Source organism: Orycteropus afer, unplaced genomic scaffold (genome assembly GCF_000298275.1).
Source record: "Orycteropus afer afer isolate SDZICR_OR568_19922 unplaced genomic scaffold, OryAfe1.0 scaffold00245, whole genome shotgun sequence".
NCBI lineage: Eukaryota > Metazoa > Chordata > Mammalia > Tubulidentata > Orycteropodidae > Orycteropus > Orycteropus afer.
The window spans coordinates 4,740,685-4,755,065 of NW_006921832.1; the positions used below are offsets into that span (position 1 = coordinate 4,740,685).

Consider the following 14,381-nt stretch of genomic DNA (forward strand, 5'->3'; position numbering starts at 1 on the left):
GAAGGAAGGGCTGCTTATGCACAGGGAGACAGCTCAGGGCACAGGAGAGTATGGAGGGATGGTCACTGGGAAGAGGTAACTATGGGGAGGAAGTGGGAAGGGAGCTGTTACATTGTAAACTGTGGTCAATGACATGAGACAAAGTATATGTGAACTGCTGTATGGAAAGTGAATTCACTCTGTATATCTTCACCCAAATCACACACACAAAAAAAAGGTCATTAGACCTGGGAAGAGAAACAACAGAAACCACAAAAGATCTAGGGCTAGACCCTGGTAAATGGGAGGGAGACCAAAGAGGAGAGTAAAGGATTGAGGAGAGAAAGGGATCTAAGATGTTCTCAAGCAGTTGAAAGTGGTTAACTATGGCACAGAAACAGGGGTCAGCAAATCTTTCTCTAACAGGCTGCTGCTGGTGTTGTTAGTTGCTATCAAGTTGATTCTCACTCATGGTGACCCTATGTGTAAGGAGTAGAAATGTTCCACAGCTTTCAAGGGTGTGACTTTTCAGAAGCAAATCACCAGGCCTATATTCTGAGGAGCCTCTGGGCGGGCTTGTCCTGCTAAGTTTTCACTTAATCCAAAACCAAACTCACTGCCATCGAGTCAATTCCAACTCATAGAGACCTCCTTTGGGTTTCCAAGGTGGTAAATCGTTACAGAAGTAGACTGCCCAGTCTTCCTTAATAGTCCAGAGTGTAACCATTTGCGCTACCCAAGTTTAGATAGTAAATATTTTAGGCTTTGTGGGCTATACGGTCTGTGTTACAATGACTCAACTCTGCCCTTGTAGGGTGACAGTAGTTGTAGATAATATGTTAAATAAATGAGCATAGTTATGTTCTAATAAAACTTTATATACAAAAGTAAGTGGCATGCCAGATTTCCCCTGTGGGCCAGCAGTAGTTTGCCCATCCTGGGCATATAGGCAGAAAAGAGTGCAACCAGAAAGTGAAAACCAGAGAGAAGACTGGAAACTAGAACAACAGTTCAGTGGAGGCAGAACAGTAAGAGAGAGAACTTTTAAGAGGTCATAGTCAGGCAAAGAGCATTTCAAATTTAGGTGAAGTGTGTAATCCTGCTGATAGGAAATCAAGAGATAAATGTTGGACCTTAGATGATTTTAATCATTAATAAAATATTCTTATGTTTCTTCCTCATGTATGATTTCTATAATTACCATTAAACAAACAAACAAACAAACAAACAAACTGCCATTGGGTTGGATCCAACTCATAGTAATCCCTCCTTGGGTTTCCGAGGTGGTATCTCTACAGAAACAGATTGCCCAATCTTCCTTCAAAGGAGTAGCTGGTGGGTTTGAACCACCAGCCTTCTAGTTAGCAGTCAAATGCCTTAGGCACTACACCACCAGAGCTCCCCAATTATCATCAAGAGTTGATTTTTCCCCAGCCTCCATGACCCTGAGACCAGAAGAACTAGATGATACCCACTACGACTGCTGACCACTCTAAAAGGGATCACAACAGGAGGTCTCAGATAAAGTGGGAGAAAAATGTGGAAAAGAACCAAAATCATAAAAAAGACCATGCTTACTGGTCTGATAGGGACTGGTAGAACTCTGAGACTATGGCCCTTAGACACCTTTCAAGCCTGGAATTGAACTCACCCCTGTGGCTCAACTTTCAGCCAAATAATAAGGTAAACAGTAACACCAGAGAGTACGCACTCATTAGGTCAACCATACTAGAAAAGGGCAGCATTTGCCAGACAGAAAGGGGTACAAAAGAAGGACAAAGGGAAATAATAAACACAAGGAAGAAGTGGGAAAAATGCTGTTACATTGTAGTCTGCAATTAATGTCACAAAATGTGTATGAAGTGTTGAATGGAAAATAATTTGCTCTGTAAACTTCCACCCAAATCAGAATTGTTAAAAAAGGAGCTCATTTTTGTTTCTTATTTCAAAATATATACTGTTTGCAGAAGCTTTAGTAAATACAATTAAGAGGAAAAATAATTTATAATCACATTAACCCAAAATAACTACATTTTAAACATATGAACTATATCCTTCTAGGCTTTTGTCTCTTAGACCTACTTCCTATAGAAATAAAGATATGTCTTTTGCCCAGAAGGGATTACACTGCTTTGTAATCTTCTTTTTCACAGTATATAACATGAGCCTCAAAATATATACAGCATATATCCATCCATACTATCATTTTAAGTGGCTTTATATTTGCATATTCTAAAATTAATTTAACCAGTTCTCTATTATTGGGTAATTAGGTTGCTTCCAGTTTTCTAATAATAACGTATCCACAGATACCCCAATTCTATGTATTTGTCCTACTGCTCTCCTAGGATAAATACCTAGGAGTAGAATTGCTAGCCCACAGGCATATATATTTTTATCACCCGTAATAAATGCTACTCCCCAAGAAGGCTACAATATACATAGGTTCTTTTTTTAATTTTGAAATACTTCAAGCATACATAAAAGCACAGAGAATAGTGTAACAACAAGCAAGTACTTAAAACTCAATTTGCCACACCTTAACATAGTCTAAATACAGGGGTTTTGGCGGGGCATATAATTCACTTAACAAAATTAATCATTTTAAAGGGCACAATTCCATGGTTTTTAGTCCATTCACAAGACTGCTCAACCATCACCACCATCTAATTCCAGAACATTTTCATCACTCTCTGACCCCATACCCATATTAAGTCATTCTCATTGTTCCCTCCTTCCACCTACCCCACTGTGTTGTCCAATACTGCAGCCACTAGACACATGTGGCTATCTAAATTTTAAGTAATAAGTGGAAACAACCCAAATATTCATCAATGGATGAAGAGATAAACAAAATGTGATATATACAGATGGACCATAATAAAGAAAGAAGGACCTATATATGCTACAACATGATGAACTGTATAGAGTAAAAGAAGCCTGACACAAAATGACACATATTGTATGATTCCATTTACATGAAATGTCCAGAATATGCATGCAAATCTATAGAGACAGAAAGTAAATCAGTGATTGCTAAAGTTTGGAGTGGGGGGAAAATGGGGAATGACTGCTTAATGGGTACAGGTTTCTTTTGTGGATGATGAAAATGTTCTAAAATTAGATAGTGGTCAGAGTTGTACAACATAGTGAATATACTCTAAATCACTGAACTGTACTTCTTTAAATGATTAAAATGGCGAAGTTCATGCTATGTGAATTTTGCCAAATTAAAAAAAAAAAAATCCCATCCTTCATAACTCTGTTTCTCAATCTTCCTCACATACTTGTTTATGTTCTAAGGCAGAGGGCAGATGCAGCTGTCCTTCCTGGCTAGTGTTTGTGCTGAATCAATTCCTCCTAAGTATAGAGAAAGAAACCTAACATTCTACAGCTACAACAGATGGGTAAAATCTTTATGTCCCTAGGGTTGCCTCTAGTTAGAATAAGTAGTTTTGTTTTGTTTTGTTAATTTTTTATTGTGATTTAGGTGAGAGGTTACAGAGCAAATTCATTTTCCGTACAACAGTTCCCACACATTTTGTTTCATGACATTGATTGCAATCCTCATAACGTAACAACTCTTCCCACCTCCTCCCTGTGGCAGGCAATCTTTTGTCTTTCTTTCCCATGTATTCCTGCCCTCTGAGCTACCTCCCTATGCAAATACTGCCCTTCTGATCTCCCACAGTTAATTGTTCTAAGAAATGTACCCATCTGGTGTAAATGTTCACCTTATACACTCGTTTATTGTCTACTGTGGCTGGAAGCCTAGTCTTTTTTATGATTTTGAGTTTCGTTCCATATTGTTCTCCCACTCTATCCAGGATCTCCTATGCTAATCCCTTTCCAAGCAGTTGACAGTGGTAGCCAGGCACCATCAGTTCTTCTGGTCTCATGGTCATATAGGCTGAGGTTCATGTGGTCCACTACTCCCTTGGACTGATTGTTTCCATGCATCTTTGGTTTCCTTTGTTCTTTGTTCCAGACAAGGAGAGACCAATTGTTGCATCTTACATGGCTGCTCACAAGTTTTTAAGACCCTAGTCACTACTCACAAAAGTAGGATGTATTACAATGTTTTTGTGTAGTATGCTATGCCATTTGAGATGTCCCCCATATCCATGTTCCCGAGCCCACTGGCTCAACAACTTCCTCCCTCAAGGGTGGTTGGTTATGGTTAAGAATTATCATAAGTTTGCTCTTAATAGCTCTTTTATATAGAGAGACATTCTTATCGCACATACAGTCACGTAGAAATATCACTGCCTAACTTATATATGGTCCTGGGTATATTCCCTTTTACCTAGACATCACTGATCATTCAGCCTTTGTACCCATGTATTCACCCACAGATTAATGTTTGCTGTTACTAATAATGCAGTATTGTATATGTAAAAGTGTTTATCCCTGTTGTGTACCTCTTGTGTACCTCTCTTGTGTCTTCCTTTTCCCTAGTGTTACTGTGGGAGTCACTCGCTTTTGGAATACTGCCTTTCCCTTCACCCAAATCAATGCTTGTCTCTTACCTATCTAGTATTTTCCCTCCTCTCTTTTCCCCTCCCCTCCCAATGCTAGTAAAGCAAAGTAGAATGGGCAGTATTTTTAAAAACACCCTCTTTCACTTACTGTCTTCTCAGAAACTGAAGTTTCTATCTATGCTCTCCTAAAACTCATCATCTTCCTTTTAACTACAAGGGCATCCTACAATATTATTTTCAAGACGCTTGAATATCTGGCAGCGAAGTGTAAATGAAATGGCATGGATTTAGGGTTTGAAAAACTTACGTCAGAATCCCAGCTCTATCACTTAATAACTGTGAAATTGTAACAAACTACTAAAGCTTTTGTTTCATCATCTAGAAAATAGAAGATAATAATACCTACTTCACAAGGTTAGTGTGGGATTAAATAACATGCACAAAGTAAATAACACAATGTTTCACATACAGTAAACATTCAACAAATTTAGGTCATCATCAATAATGTTACCTCATTTCCTCTCTTCCATTATATAGAACAAAGCCTTTATTATGCTAACAAAATTAATTAATTTTTACCAATCTAAGGAGTTAGCTTCTAAATGCCATATAAAATGTATAAATCAATTCATCTAATAATTATAACTAATAATGATAATCATGAAGCTGTAAATTATAAATTATCTTCTAAATATCAATGTCATTTGTACAACTTTTTCCTGATTACTTTCACATACATTAACTCATTTATCCTAAAAATTCCAGTGACTAAGAAGAGATTTGTTGTCCTTACTAATAAAGAAATGGAGACAACTCAAAATGAGACTAGACCTCAATAATGTCTCCCCAGTACTCTTTCTACTCTCCAAAGTTTCTTAAATATTTTTCAGGAAAAAGTTTCAGAATGCAACAGAGAAACGTTTCTCTTTCACCCAAACATTCTGTACAAATGGTAACAGGTTCTCTGGGGATCCAAAATTATTCCAATATTGTCAGGGAAAAGGTCTACAGAGTCAAGAAGAATACCATGTGTTGTGAGAAAGAATAAGAGACCGAGCAGAAAAATACCACTCCCTGAGAATGTAAGAAGAGAGGAGGGAGAAAGGAAAAATAACAATTCAACCTGACTTCCTCTTATTGCTATTTCAGTGTATATGAACAATGTGCTCATTTATCCAGCTACTACTGTTTAGCTGTCTCATTCATTGGCCTTCTACTTAACGGAACCTACATTAAATTAAAATCATTGTCTTACCCGTGAACCTGTATTTCTTATCTCAGGAAAAAATATTCCACCTATACAATCTATCTAAGACTAAAAACTCTAGAAACCTAGAGTTATCTTTAATATCTCTCACCCTCTGTATCCCAGTAACCTCCACGACCTATTTTACCTCCTAAAACATTTCAAAACTATCTCATCCTATCCGTATTTACTGTCATAATTTAAGCCCTCATCACCTCCAACCTGGATCTTACAACAATCTCACAACTAGTATCTCTGGTTCTGCTATCCCAGTTGCTTTTGAAAGCTACCAAAAAGATCTTTTTTAATGATAAATCTGCAGTGCACTACATTGCTAAATATAGCCTTTCTAGCCATAGCCCTCCATTTTGTGATGTACTGCAAATCCTAGCTTCTACGCCTGTGGTGATGGTCCCATTTCGGGGTGAGTTAACTGTTGTGTTGATGAAGCAGGATTAGGATGGGCTGTATCTTGAGTCCCACCTTGCTGGAGGGTGTGACTCAAGTCACCGTCTTTAGTCTCCTGGTGGGTATATATGTGAATGCTCTGGCAAAGCTTGTGCTGTTGCTCTGGATCCTGCATCTGGTTTGCCATCATCTCAACCCTTGGTTCTTGGGACTCGACACAGCAGCCAGTCGTCTGACCTGCCAATTTGAGTTCGTCAGCCCCTGCAACCACATGAGTGAGAAGATTCCTCCAGACCAACATCTGACTCACAGATTTGGAACTTACCAGCCTCTACAATTGTATGAGCCATTTCCTTGGCAGTTCATGAGTTCTGTGAGATGTTATGGCAAAATACAGAACCCTAAGACAGGAGGGAGAGTACCGATTGGAGGAGGAGGAGTTGATGTCAGATACGATGGAGAGGTACAGCAGACTGGAAAAGCTGAACATTTGGCACATCTTTAACCTCTGCCTCACAGGGACTAGCCTCATGCTGATCCTTCTAAAAGAAATTATTTGAGCAAAATCTGTCCATGTCACCCATAGGACAAAGTTCAAACCCTCAGCACAGCACACAAGATCCTTCATGATCAGGCCCTTGGTTTCCTCATCTCACAGATCCTTATCCTGGACTTTGAGCTTCAGCAATATTACCTGTTTACTAACTCTTTTTTTTTTTCTTTTTTTAATGTGCCATCAAGTCGGACCAACTCATAGTGACCCCTCCTTGGGTTTCCCAGGCAGTATCACTACTAAAGTAGATTGCCCATCCTTTCTTCCAAGGAGTGGCTGGTGGGTTTGAACCACTAGCCTTCTGGTTAGCAGTCAAGTGCCTTAGGCACTATGCTACCAGAGCTTCCCACTAAACTTTAGTTCTGATATATTATACTTCTAAACTTGTACTTCTGTCTCATGGCCATTTCTTGAATTCCTATTTATCCTTCAGAGTTCAACTCAGAAATAATCTGCTCCATGAAGCTTTTCCAAAACTACTGCCCATATCCCTTGTCTAAATAAATCACTTCCTCTTCTAGCACCTTCCTCTAACTTCCTTCTATTTGGCATTTTTTCCTTCATACCTTAATTATTTGTTGTTTGTCTGTTTCCCCTATTTTTCTGTGAGCTTTTTGTAAATATTTTTGTGATCCTTTTGATTGTAGTTTTAGAAGCATCTATGTCAGTAATTTTTTTTATATATTTATAGACAAAATAGTTCTGGCCATAAGTTATTCCTTAATTTTTTCCTCTTTAACATTTTACTCTCTATTCTATCCATTTCATCCTGACCCACTAACTCAGCTACCTAATAGCTGATGATCCTTTTTATTTCTTGCCCCACTTTCAAGGAAAGCACTTTTGTTACACTAATAAGCTCCACGGTCTATACAGCTCTACATTACGCTCACATTACTCAAAGGGAGTATCTTGTTCATCTTTATTCCCGTAATACCTACTGCCTTGTTGGCATATTGTAATTATGTGAGAAAATCTTGTCTGCTTAACCCAACAACTAATGAATCGATAAATAAAATGTGGTATATATCCATACAACGGAATGTCATTTGGTAATAAATAGTAATGAAGCACATGCTACAACACAGATAGACATTGAAAATACTATGCTAAGTGAAGAAATCAGACAAAAAAGACCACACATTTTATGACTGCATTAAAAGTGATATCCAGAACAGGTAAATTTACAGAGATGGAAAGTGGATTAGTGGTTGCCAGGGTCTGGGAGCTTGAGGGAAAATGGGGAGAAGTGACTGCTGATGGGTATGGAGTTTCTTTACCCACTACCATCAAGTCAATTCCAACTCATTGGGTTTCCAAGGCTGTAAATCTTTAAAGGAGTAGATTGCTTCATCTTCCTCACACAGAGAAGCTGATGGGTTTGAACCTCTGACCTTCTGGTAAACAACCAAATACCTTACCCACTATGCCACCAAAGCTCCTGTGGAATTTCTTTAGAGGGTAATAAAATGTTTTAAAGTTGATTGTGGTGAATGGCTACACAGCCATTCACTAAAAACTATTTAATTGTACACTTCAAATGGGTGAATTGTATGGTATGTCAATTATATCTCAGTAAAGCTGTTAGAAAAAAATCTTGTTTCACTTTTGCTACAGAGTTTAAAGGGATTCATAGTAATACAGGTATAATAGGGTGGAAATGGCAGATAAGCTTATTTAGCAGACACTCTTCCTCACTACAGTAGGTCCCTCTGTTGCATGAAAGAGTCTTTGACCAAAGCCCAAAGTAAGTCAGTACCATTGAGGGATGTTGAAAAAGAAGCAGTTTACTGAATTCATTTGTGACATGAAGTAAAGAAATTTAAAGCATTAAGATTCATCGGATTCTAAGGACTATGTAAGTTAAGTCTGAGAACAGAGCCCACTCCACTAAGAAAACTGTCCTCCTTTGCTCTACAACTAAGCTATGGTGATTGGCTGAGAGTATCACCTACTTAGGACCTTATGGTGATTGGCTGAGAGTATTACCTACTTAGGATCTCTGATAGCGTAGTGCCTAAGGCACTTAACTGCGAACCAGAAGGCTAGTGGTTCAAACCCACCAGCCATTCCTTGGAAGAAAGGTTAGGCGATCTACTTCCGTAGTAATACCATCTCAGAAACCCAAGGAAGGGTCACTATGAGTCAGGTCTGACTCAACAGTACATAACATCACCTACTTAGTAATAACCTGGCCCTACTCCAAATGAGATTGTTGAATTGGTGCTCACCACCATTTCTTTGATGTCAGTTCTCTAGGAAACAGTCATAAAAGAACAACACTCTGTTCTGTTGACTGTTGAGACACTTTTCAAACTTCTCACTCAATCAACCTGAGTTTACTTGCTGTGGTATGTGAAATAATGGCCCCCCCAAAGATGTCCAAGTTCTAATCTCCAGAACCTGAGAATATGTGACCTTACATGGCAAAGCGAACTTTGCAGATGTGACGAGGTTAAGGACCTTGAGCTGAAGAGATCATCCTGGATTATCAGGTGGGCCTGATCTAATCGCACACACATACACATGCAAACTCCACTGCCATCAAGTTTATTCCTACTCAAAGCAACCCCCATTGGGTTGCCAAGGCAGTAAATGTTCCTTTACTGGAAGATCTAATCTTCCTTCCACAGAGCAAATGATGGGTTTGAACCGCCAACATTCTGGTTAGTAGTCAAATGCCTTAGGCACTGTGTCACCAGATCTCCTTAAAAGTGAAAGAGAGAGGCAAGAGCATTAGAGCCAGAAATGGAGATGTGATAAAACAGAGGCAGAGGTCAGAGTGATGCAACTGTTGGCTGGAAGCCACCAGGCAAGGAATGTGGGCAACTTCTAGAAGCTAGGAAAGGCAATAAAACAAACAGATTGTCCTCCTAGAGCCTCCAGAAGGAATGCAGCCCTGTTGATACCTTAATTTTAGCCCTGTGAGACACATTTTGGACTTCTGACCTCCAGATCTGGAAGATAATAAATCATTGCTGTTTTAAGCCACTAAATTTGTGGTAATGTGTTACAGTAGCCACAGGAAATTAATGCAACTGCCCTTACCAATATCATCAATATCAGGCCTGGAGGTATATGCCCCCTATTTGTAGAGCCCAGCTGCTTTTATGGCTTAAGATAGAATATTGATTTGGAACAACTATTAAATGTCTCAGAGCAAAAATGCTTTTTTCTTTGGGTTAGAACCCTCCAGAACTAGCCTAGTGGAACTCGCAGTTTGATCAATGGCCAAGGGATATAAAACTTACATATTTGGACTTACAGAAAGATAAAGAAATAGTAGTAATAAATAAATTAATTGAGAGGCGGTTGGTAAATGAAATATAAATTGGTATACGACAGCAATATAAATCATATGCCACATTTATACAGAGTATTTGAAAGTGATAAGTCCTAAAAAGAATGAGAAGAAAGAGAAACAGGATCCAAAGCTGATGATTCTTAGCTTCCAGGACAAATTAGTTCATTCTTCTGGAAGTTCATGGTCCCTTCAGTATTTTCTGTCAACACCATTTCAAATGCATCAATTTTCCTTCAGTCTTCCTTATTCTTTGTCCAGCTTTCTCATCCATACTGAAAATACCATGTCTTGGGTCAGGAGCACCTTAGTCATCAAAGTGACACCTTTGCCTTTTACCACTTTAAAGAGTTCTTCTGCAGCAGATTTACTCCAGTGCAACACATAGTTTATTTTATTGACTGTTGCTGCCATGGGCATTAATTATGGATCCAAGTAAAATTAAATTCTTGACAGCTTCACTCTTTTCTCTGTTTATCATGATGATGTTTATTGGTCCAGTTGTGAGAATTTTTGTTTTCATTATGTTGACATATAATTTATCCTGAAGGCTGTAGTCTTTGATCTTCATCAGTAAGTGGTTCAAGTCCTCTTTGCTTTCAGCTAGCAAGATTGTGTCACCTGCATATCACAGGTTGTTAATGAGTCCTGCTCCAATCCTTATGCTGCATTCTCCTTCATATAGTCCAACTTCCTGGATATATTTGCTCAGCATACAGAGTGAATAAGTATGGTAAAAAGATAAGACCCTGACTCATACCTTTCCTGATTTTAAACCACACAGTTATCTCCTTGTTCTGTTCAAGTGACTGCACCTTTGTCTGTGTACAAGTTCCACATGAACACAATTAAGTGTTCTGGAATTCCCATTCTTCACAATGTTACCCATAATTTGTTATTATCCACACATAGATATAGTTATAAAATATTAAACATAAATATAGATGCACTTTTGATGTGGATTTTTGTTTGTTTTAGGTGGTGTTATGGATTGAACTATGTCCTCAAAAAATATGTGTTGAAATCCTAACCTGTAAATATGACCCTGTGGAGAAAAAAGAGTTTTTTTTGTTTGTTTGTTTGTTTTTTTATGGTAATAAGGTCATACCAGAGTAGGGTGGGTCCTAAACTTCATTTACTTCTAAATTAGGAAAAGAGAACAGATAGAGATATACACAGAGGGAAGACAGATGCCAAGTAACACTAAGAGATGTCAAGGGATGCCAAGGGAGCCCAAGGGATGTCAAGGAACTCTTGGGGTTACCAACAAGGTAGGATCTTTCCCTAGAACTGATGTCCTGATTTGGATTTCTAGCCTTCCAAAACTGTTGCGAAAATAAATTTCTGTTCTTCAAACCCACCCACTTGTGGTATACTTTGTTACACAGCATTAGGTAACTAAGATAGTTTTTTGTTTGTTTCCTTTGGTCTTATTAAACAATAGAATTCCGTGAACGTCTTTCTTCAGCAAAATAACTTCATTGAAGCTTATAAAGCTATAATTACAGTATCAGCCCTTTATTGAATACCTTTAGATATTAAAATTTTTCTATTCTGTAAACAGAATTTTTCTATTTTGTAAATTCCTACAATCTATATCTTTAGTTTCAATACTGTAGCAAATCTTAAATGCTAAAAAACAATACAGGAGAGTTTGATATAATGTGAAACTGTTACTTTTACCAACAAATACCTATTTTATTCTCTTCAGCCTCAGAATCTTGCTGAACCCTCCCTAGGAGCTGTACCTATCTATCTCTATTTTGAGAAATAATGATTAAATTAATCTATGATTCATTTATTATATCCCATGCCATTTTTATTCTATGAATTCATGGCACTTGCTGTCTGGATATTTTTCAACAATTACTGCCATAAGCTAGAAAAGAAGGAAACAGAACAAGCCAACCAAGGGAGTGGTTGTCAGAAACGGATATAAAGAATAGGAAAGAGCAAATAAAAATTCAGGCAGAATGTAGCCAATCTCTAAAGAATATTTTAACTTTCTAGGATGGCAATGGGAGCTCTGGTGGCATAGTGCCTAAGGCATTTGACTGCTAACCAGAAAGCTGGCGTTCAAACCCACCAGCCACTCCTTGGAAGGAAGGTTGGGCAATCTCCTTCTGTAGTGATACTGCCTCGGAAACCCAAGGAGGGGTCGTTATGAGTTGGATCCAACTCAAAGGCAGTGAGTTTCAGGGTGGCAATGACAGATGCTGTGGCATTTCTCTACAAGCAGTTGTTATAGTAACCACTGCTTACACCTAGATCTAATTGCTTATCTCTCTTTCACAATGACAATGCAGTTCTATTGTTTTTGAGTTTTTTAAAAATAAATTTCAGATTTACAGAAAGGTTTCAAAGATGGTACAAAGAATTCCCCTATATCCTCCACTCAGCATCCCCTAATGTTAATCACTTGCATAATAATGGTACATTTAAAAGAAAGAAAATAACATTGGTATTGCCATTAACTAAACTCCAGGCCCTATTTAGATTTCATCAGTGTCTTAGTTTCTTAGTAGTGCTGTAACACAAATACAACAAGTGGGTAGTTTTAAAGAACAGAAATATATTTTCTCATAGTTCTGGAGGTTTAAAGCCAAATCTTTGTCTTGGCTGTATTCATTCTCTCCTTGCTGGTTGCCCTGTGTTTACCAGCTCCTTGGTGATCTTCACACGGCATCTGTCCTCTCTAGTATGTGCTTGCATTTATGCAGCTCTTTATATAACTCAGAAGTGATTAAGTTTAGAATTTAGTCCTCACGTCTCCCAGTTTCCTCCAATCCATGGCAACTTCTTAGTTTTTCCATGATCTTCATAGTTTTGAAAAGTACTGGTCAGGTATTTTAGAATGTCCCTCAGTTTGGGTTGGTCTGATGTTTTCTCATAACTAGAATGGGGTTGTATTGTGTTTTGAAAATTCTAGGCACTGTTAGTAAAATGACATAAAATAGCATCCTTAAAGCAGAAGATTTATTTTGGCAATGAGTCATTACTAAAAAACTCTGTGAGGAATAAAACACAGCTGACATTTAAAATATCATTATGGCAAAAGACCAAAACAGGAAACAGATTAGCAGAATCTCACTAGTGGGTAATATGAAGAAAAAACAGATATAAACAACTCTGGCACAGGGATTCTGAAACACAGACTTCATAATAATATTGTATATCAATAATAACTTCAATTGTGCATAAGTGTTCTTTGACATGTTTTTAGGAGAAACCTTGAGAAGGGTACCAAGCTGAGACAGGATGGTAATGTGGAATAGAATCTTTCATCTAAGACTTGTCAGTAGTTAAGAAGCACAAAGATGATGTCAGAAATAAAGAAGCATAAGGTTGACAGTAATGGAAAAAGGTTCTCATCTAAGATATATCCAGCAAGAGTGAATGAAAGATATGGGGAGAAAAGACAGTAAGATGCAGAAAACTAAACACCATGATATGATATCAAGATCAGATCACTTTCTGGAGCCCCAGTTTCATTAGTTTGAATTTGATATCTAGCGTAATACATATACAATCTCAAAATCTTCCTAACATTCTTTTTCCAACTCCAAAATAAAGCTCTTACAACTTAGCTATGAGTCAAAACCTGGTAAGAAAGCCAAGATTTCCAGTAACGATGAAGATACACTTACTATTCATTCTTTGTATTATTTAAGAAGACTTGTAATACTGATATCATCAATGTTATATCAGTTTCTATTCTCCGCCCACCAGGTTAAGGGTCCAACAAAGAAATCTCTTCTTTACTTACAACTGCACAGCGTGCCACTTTTGAAGGAATTCCATCTTCCTCTGTTGCCCCATTGGGTCCAGTTGCCTCTTTCCTCCTCTTCCTTGCATTAATTTTGGCTGAACTGTGTGCATCCATCTTCTTTCAACTAATCATAGAAAGTGGGGGGAAAAAAATCTTTCTCATTGAGGTGAAAAAAGTTCTAACCAGTATTTCAGAGATGTTTATACTGATACTTCAGTAAAAGATCATCTCTTCACTGCACACCATTATCAAGATGAATGAATTGCATCTGGCATAACTACAGCCTCTAGCAGAAGCTTCGCAAAACAAAGGCTCTAGCAGAAACACTGAGATTCCTCTCTGTGGAACAATGACCACAATGAATCACCTGACCTAGGAAATTATTCCCCTGGACAATGCAGCCTGTATACTAACAACTAATCTCATATCCTGACTGCACGCAAAACAATGGAATGACTTGGCTGAGAAATTAAGTCACATAGTTTTTACCACTGTCCCTATATTACAATCCTTGGAAAATCTGGTAGAATGACAGGTACAAGGAAATATAAAAGATAGACTGTGGTATGGATGGAGAAAGAGGATCTTTTCAAAAGGGCTAGTAAATACACTTTACCCTTAAACACTCTACCCTATCATTTTTT

At 38.0% G+C, this 14,381-nt stretch overlaps 1 protein-coding gene across 1 annotated transcript in view; it reads right to left on the reverse strand.

Moving 5' to 3' along the window:
- Positions 1-13,851, reverse strand: part of PCYT1A (phosphate cytidylyltransferase 1A, choline) — a 56,482-nt gene extending 42,631 nt beyond the window's left edge. The window contains exon 1 of the mRNA XM_007949407.1: positions 13,735-13,851. Coding sequence (XP_007947598.1) covers positions 13,735-13,851 — 117 coding nt within the window. The remainder of the gene's footprint in view (positions 1-13,734) is intronic.
- Positions 13,852-14,381: the final 530 nt, after the last annotated feature.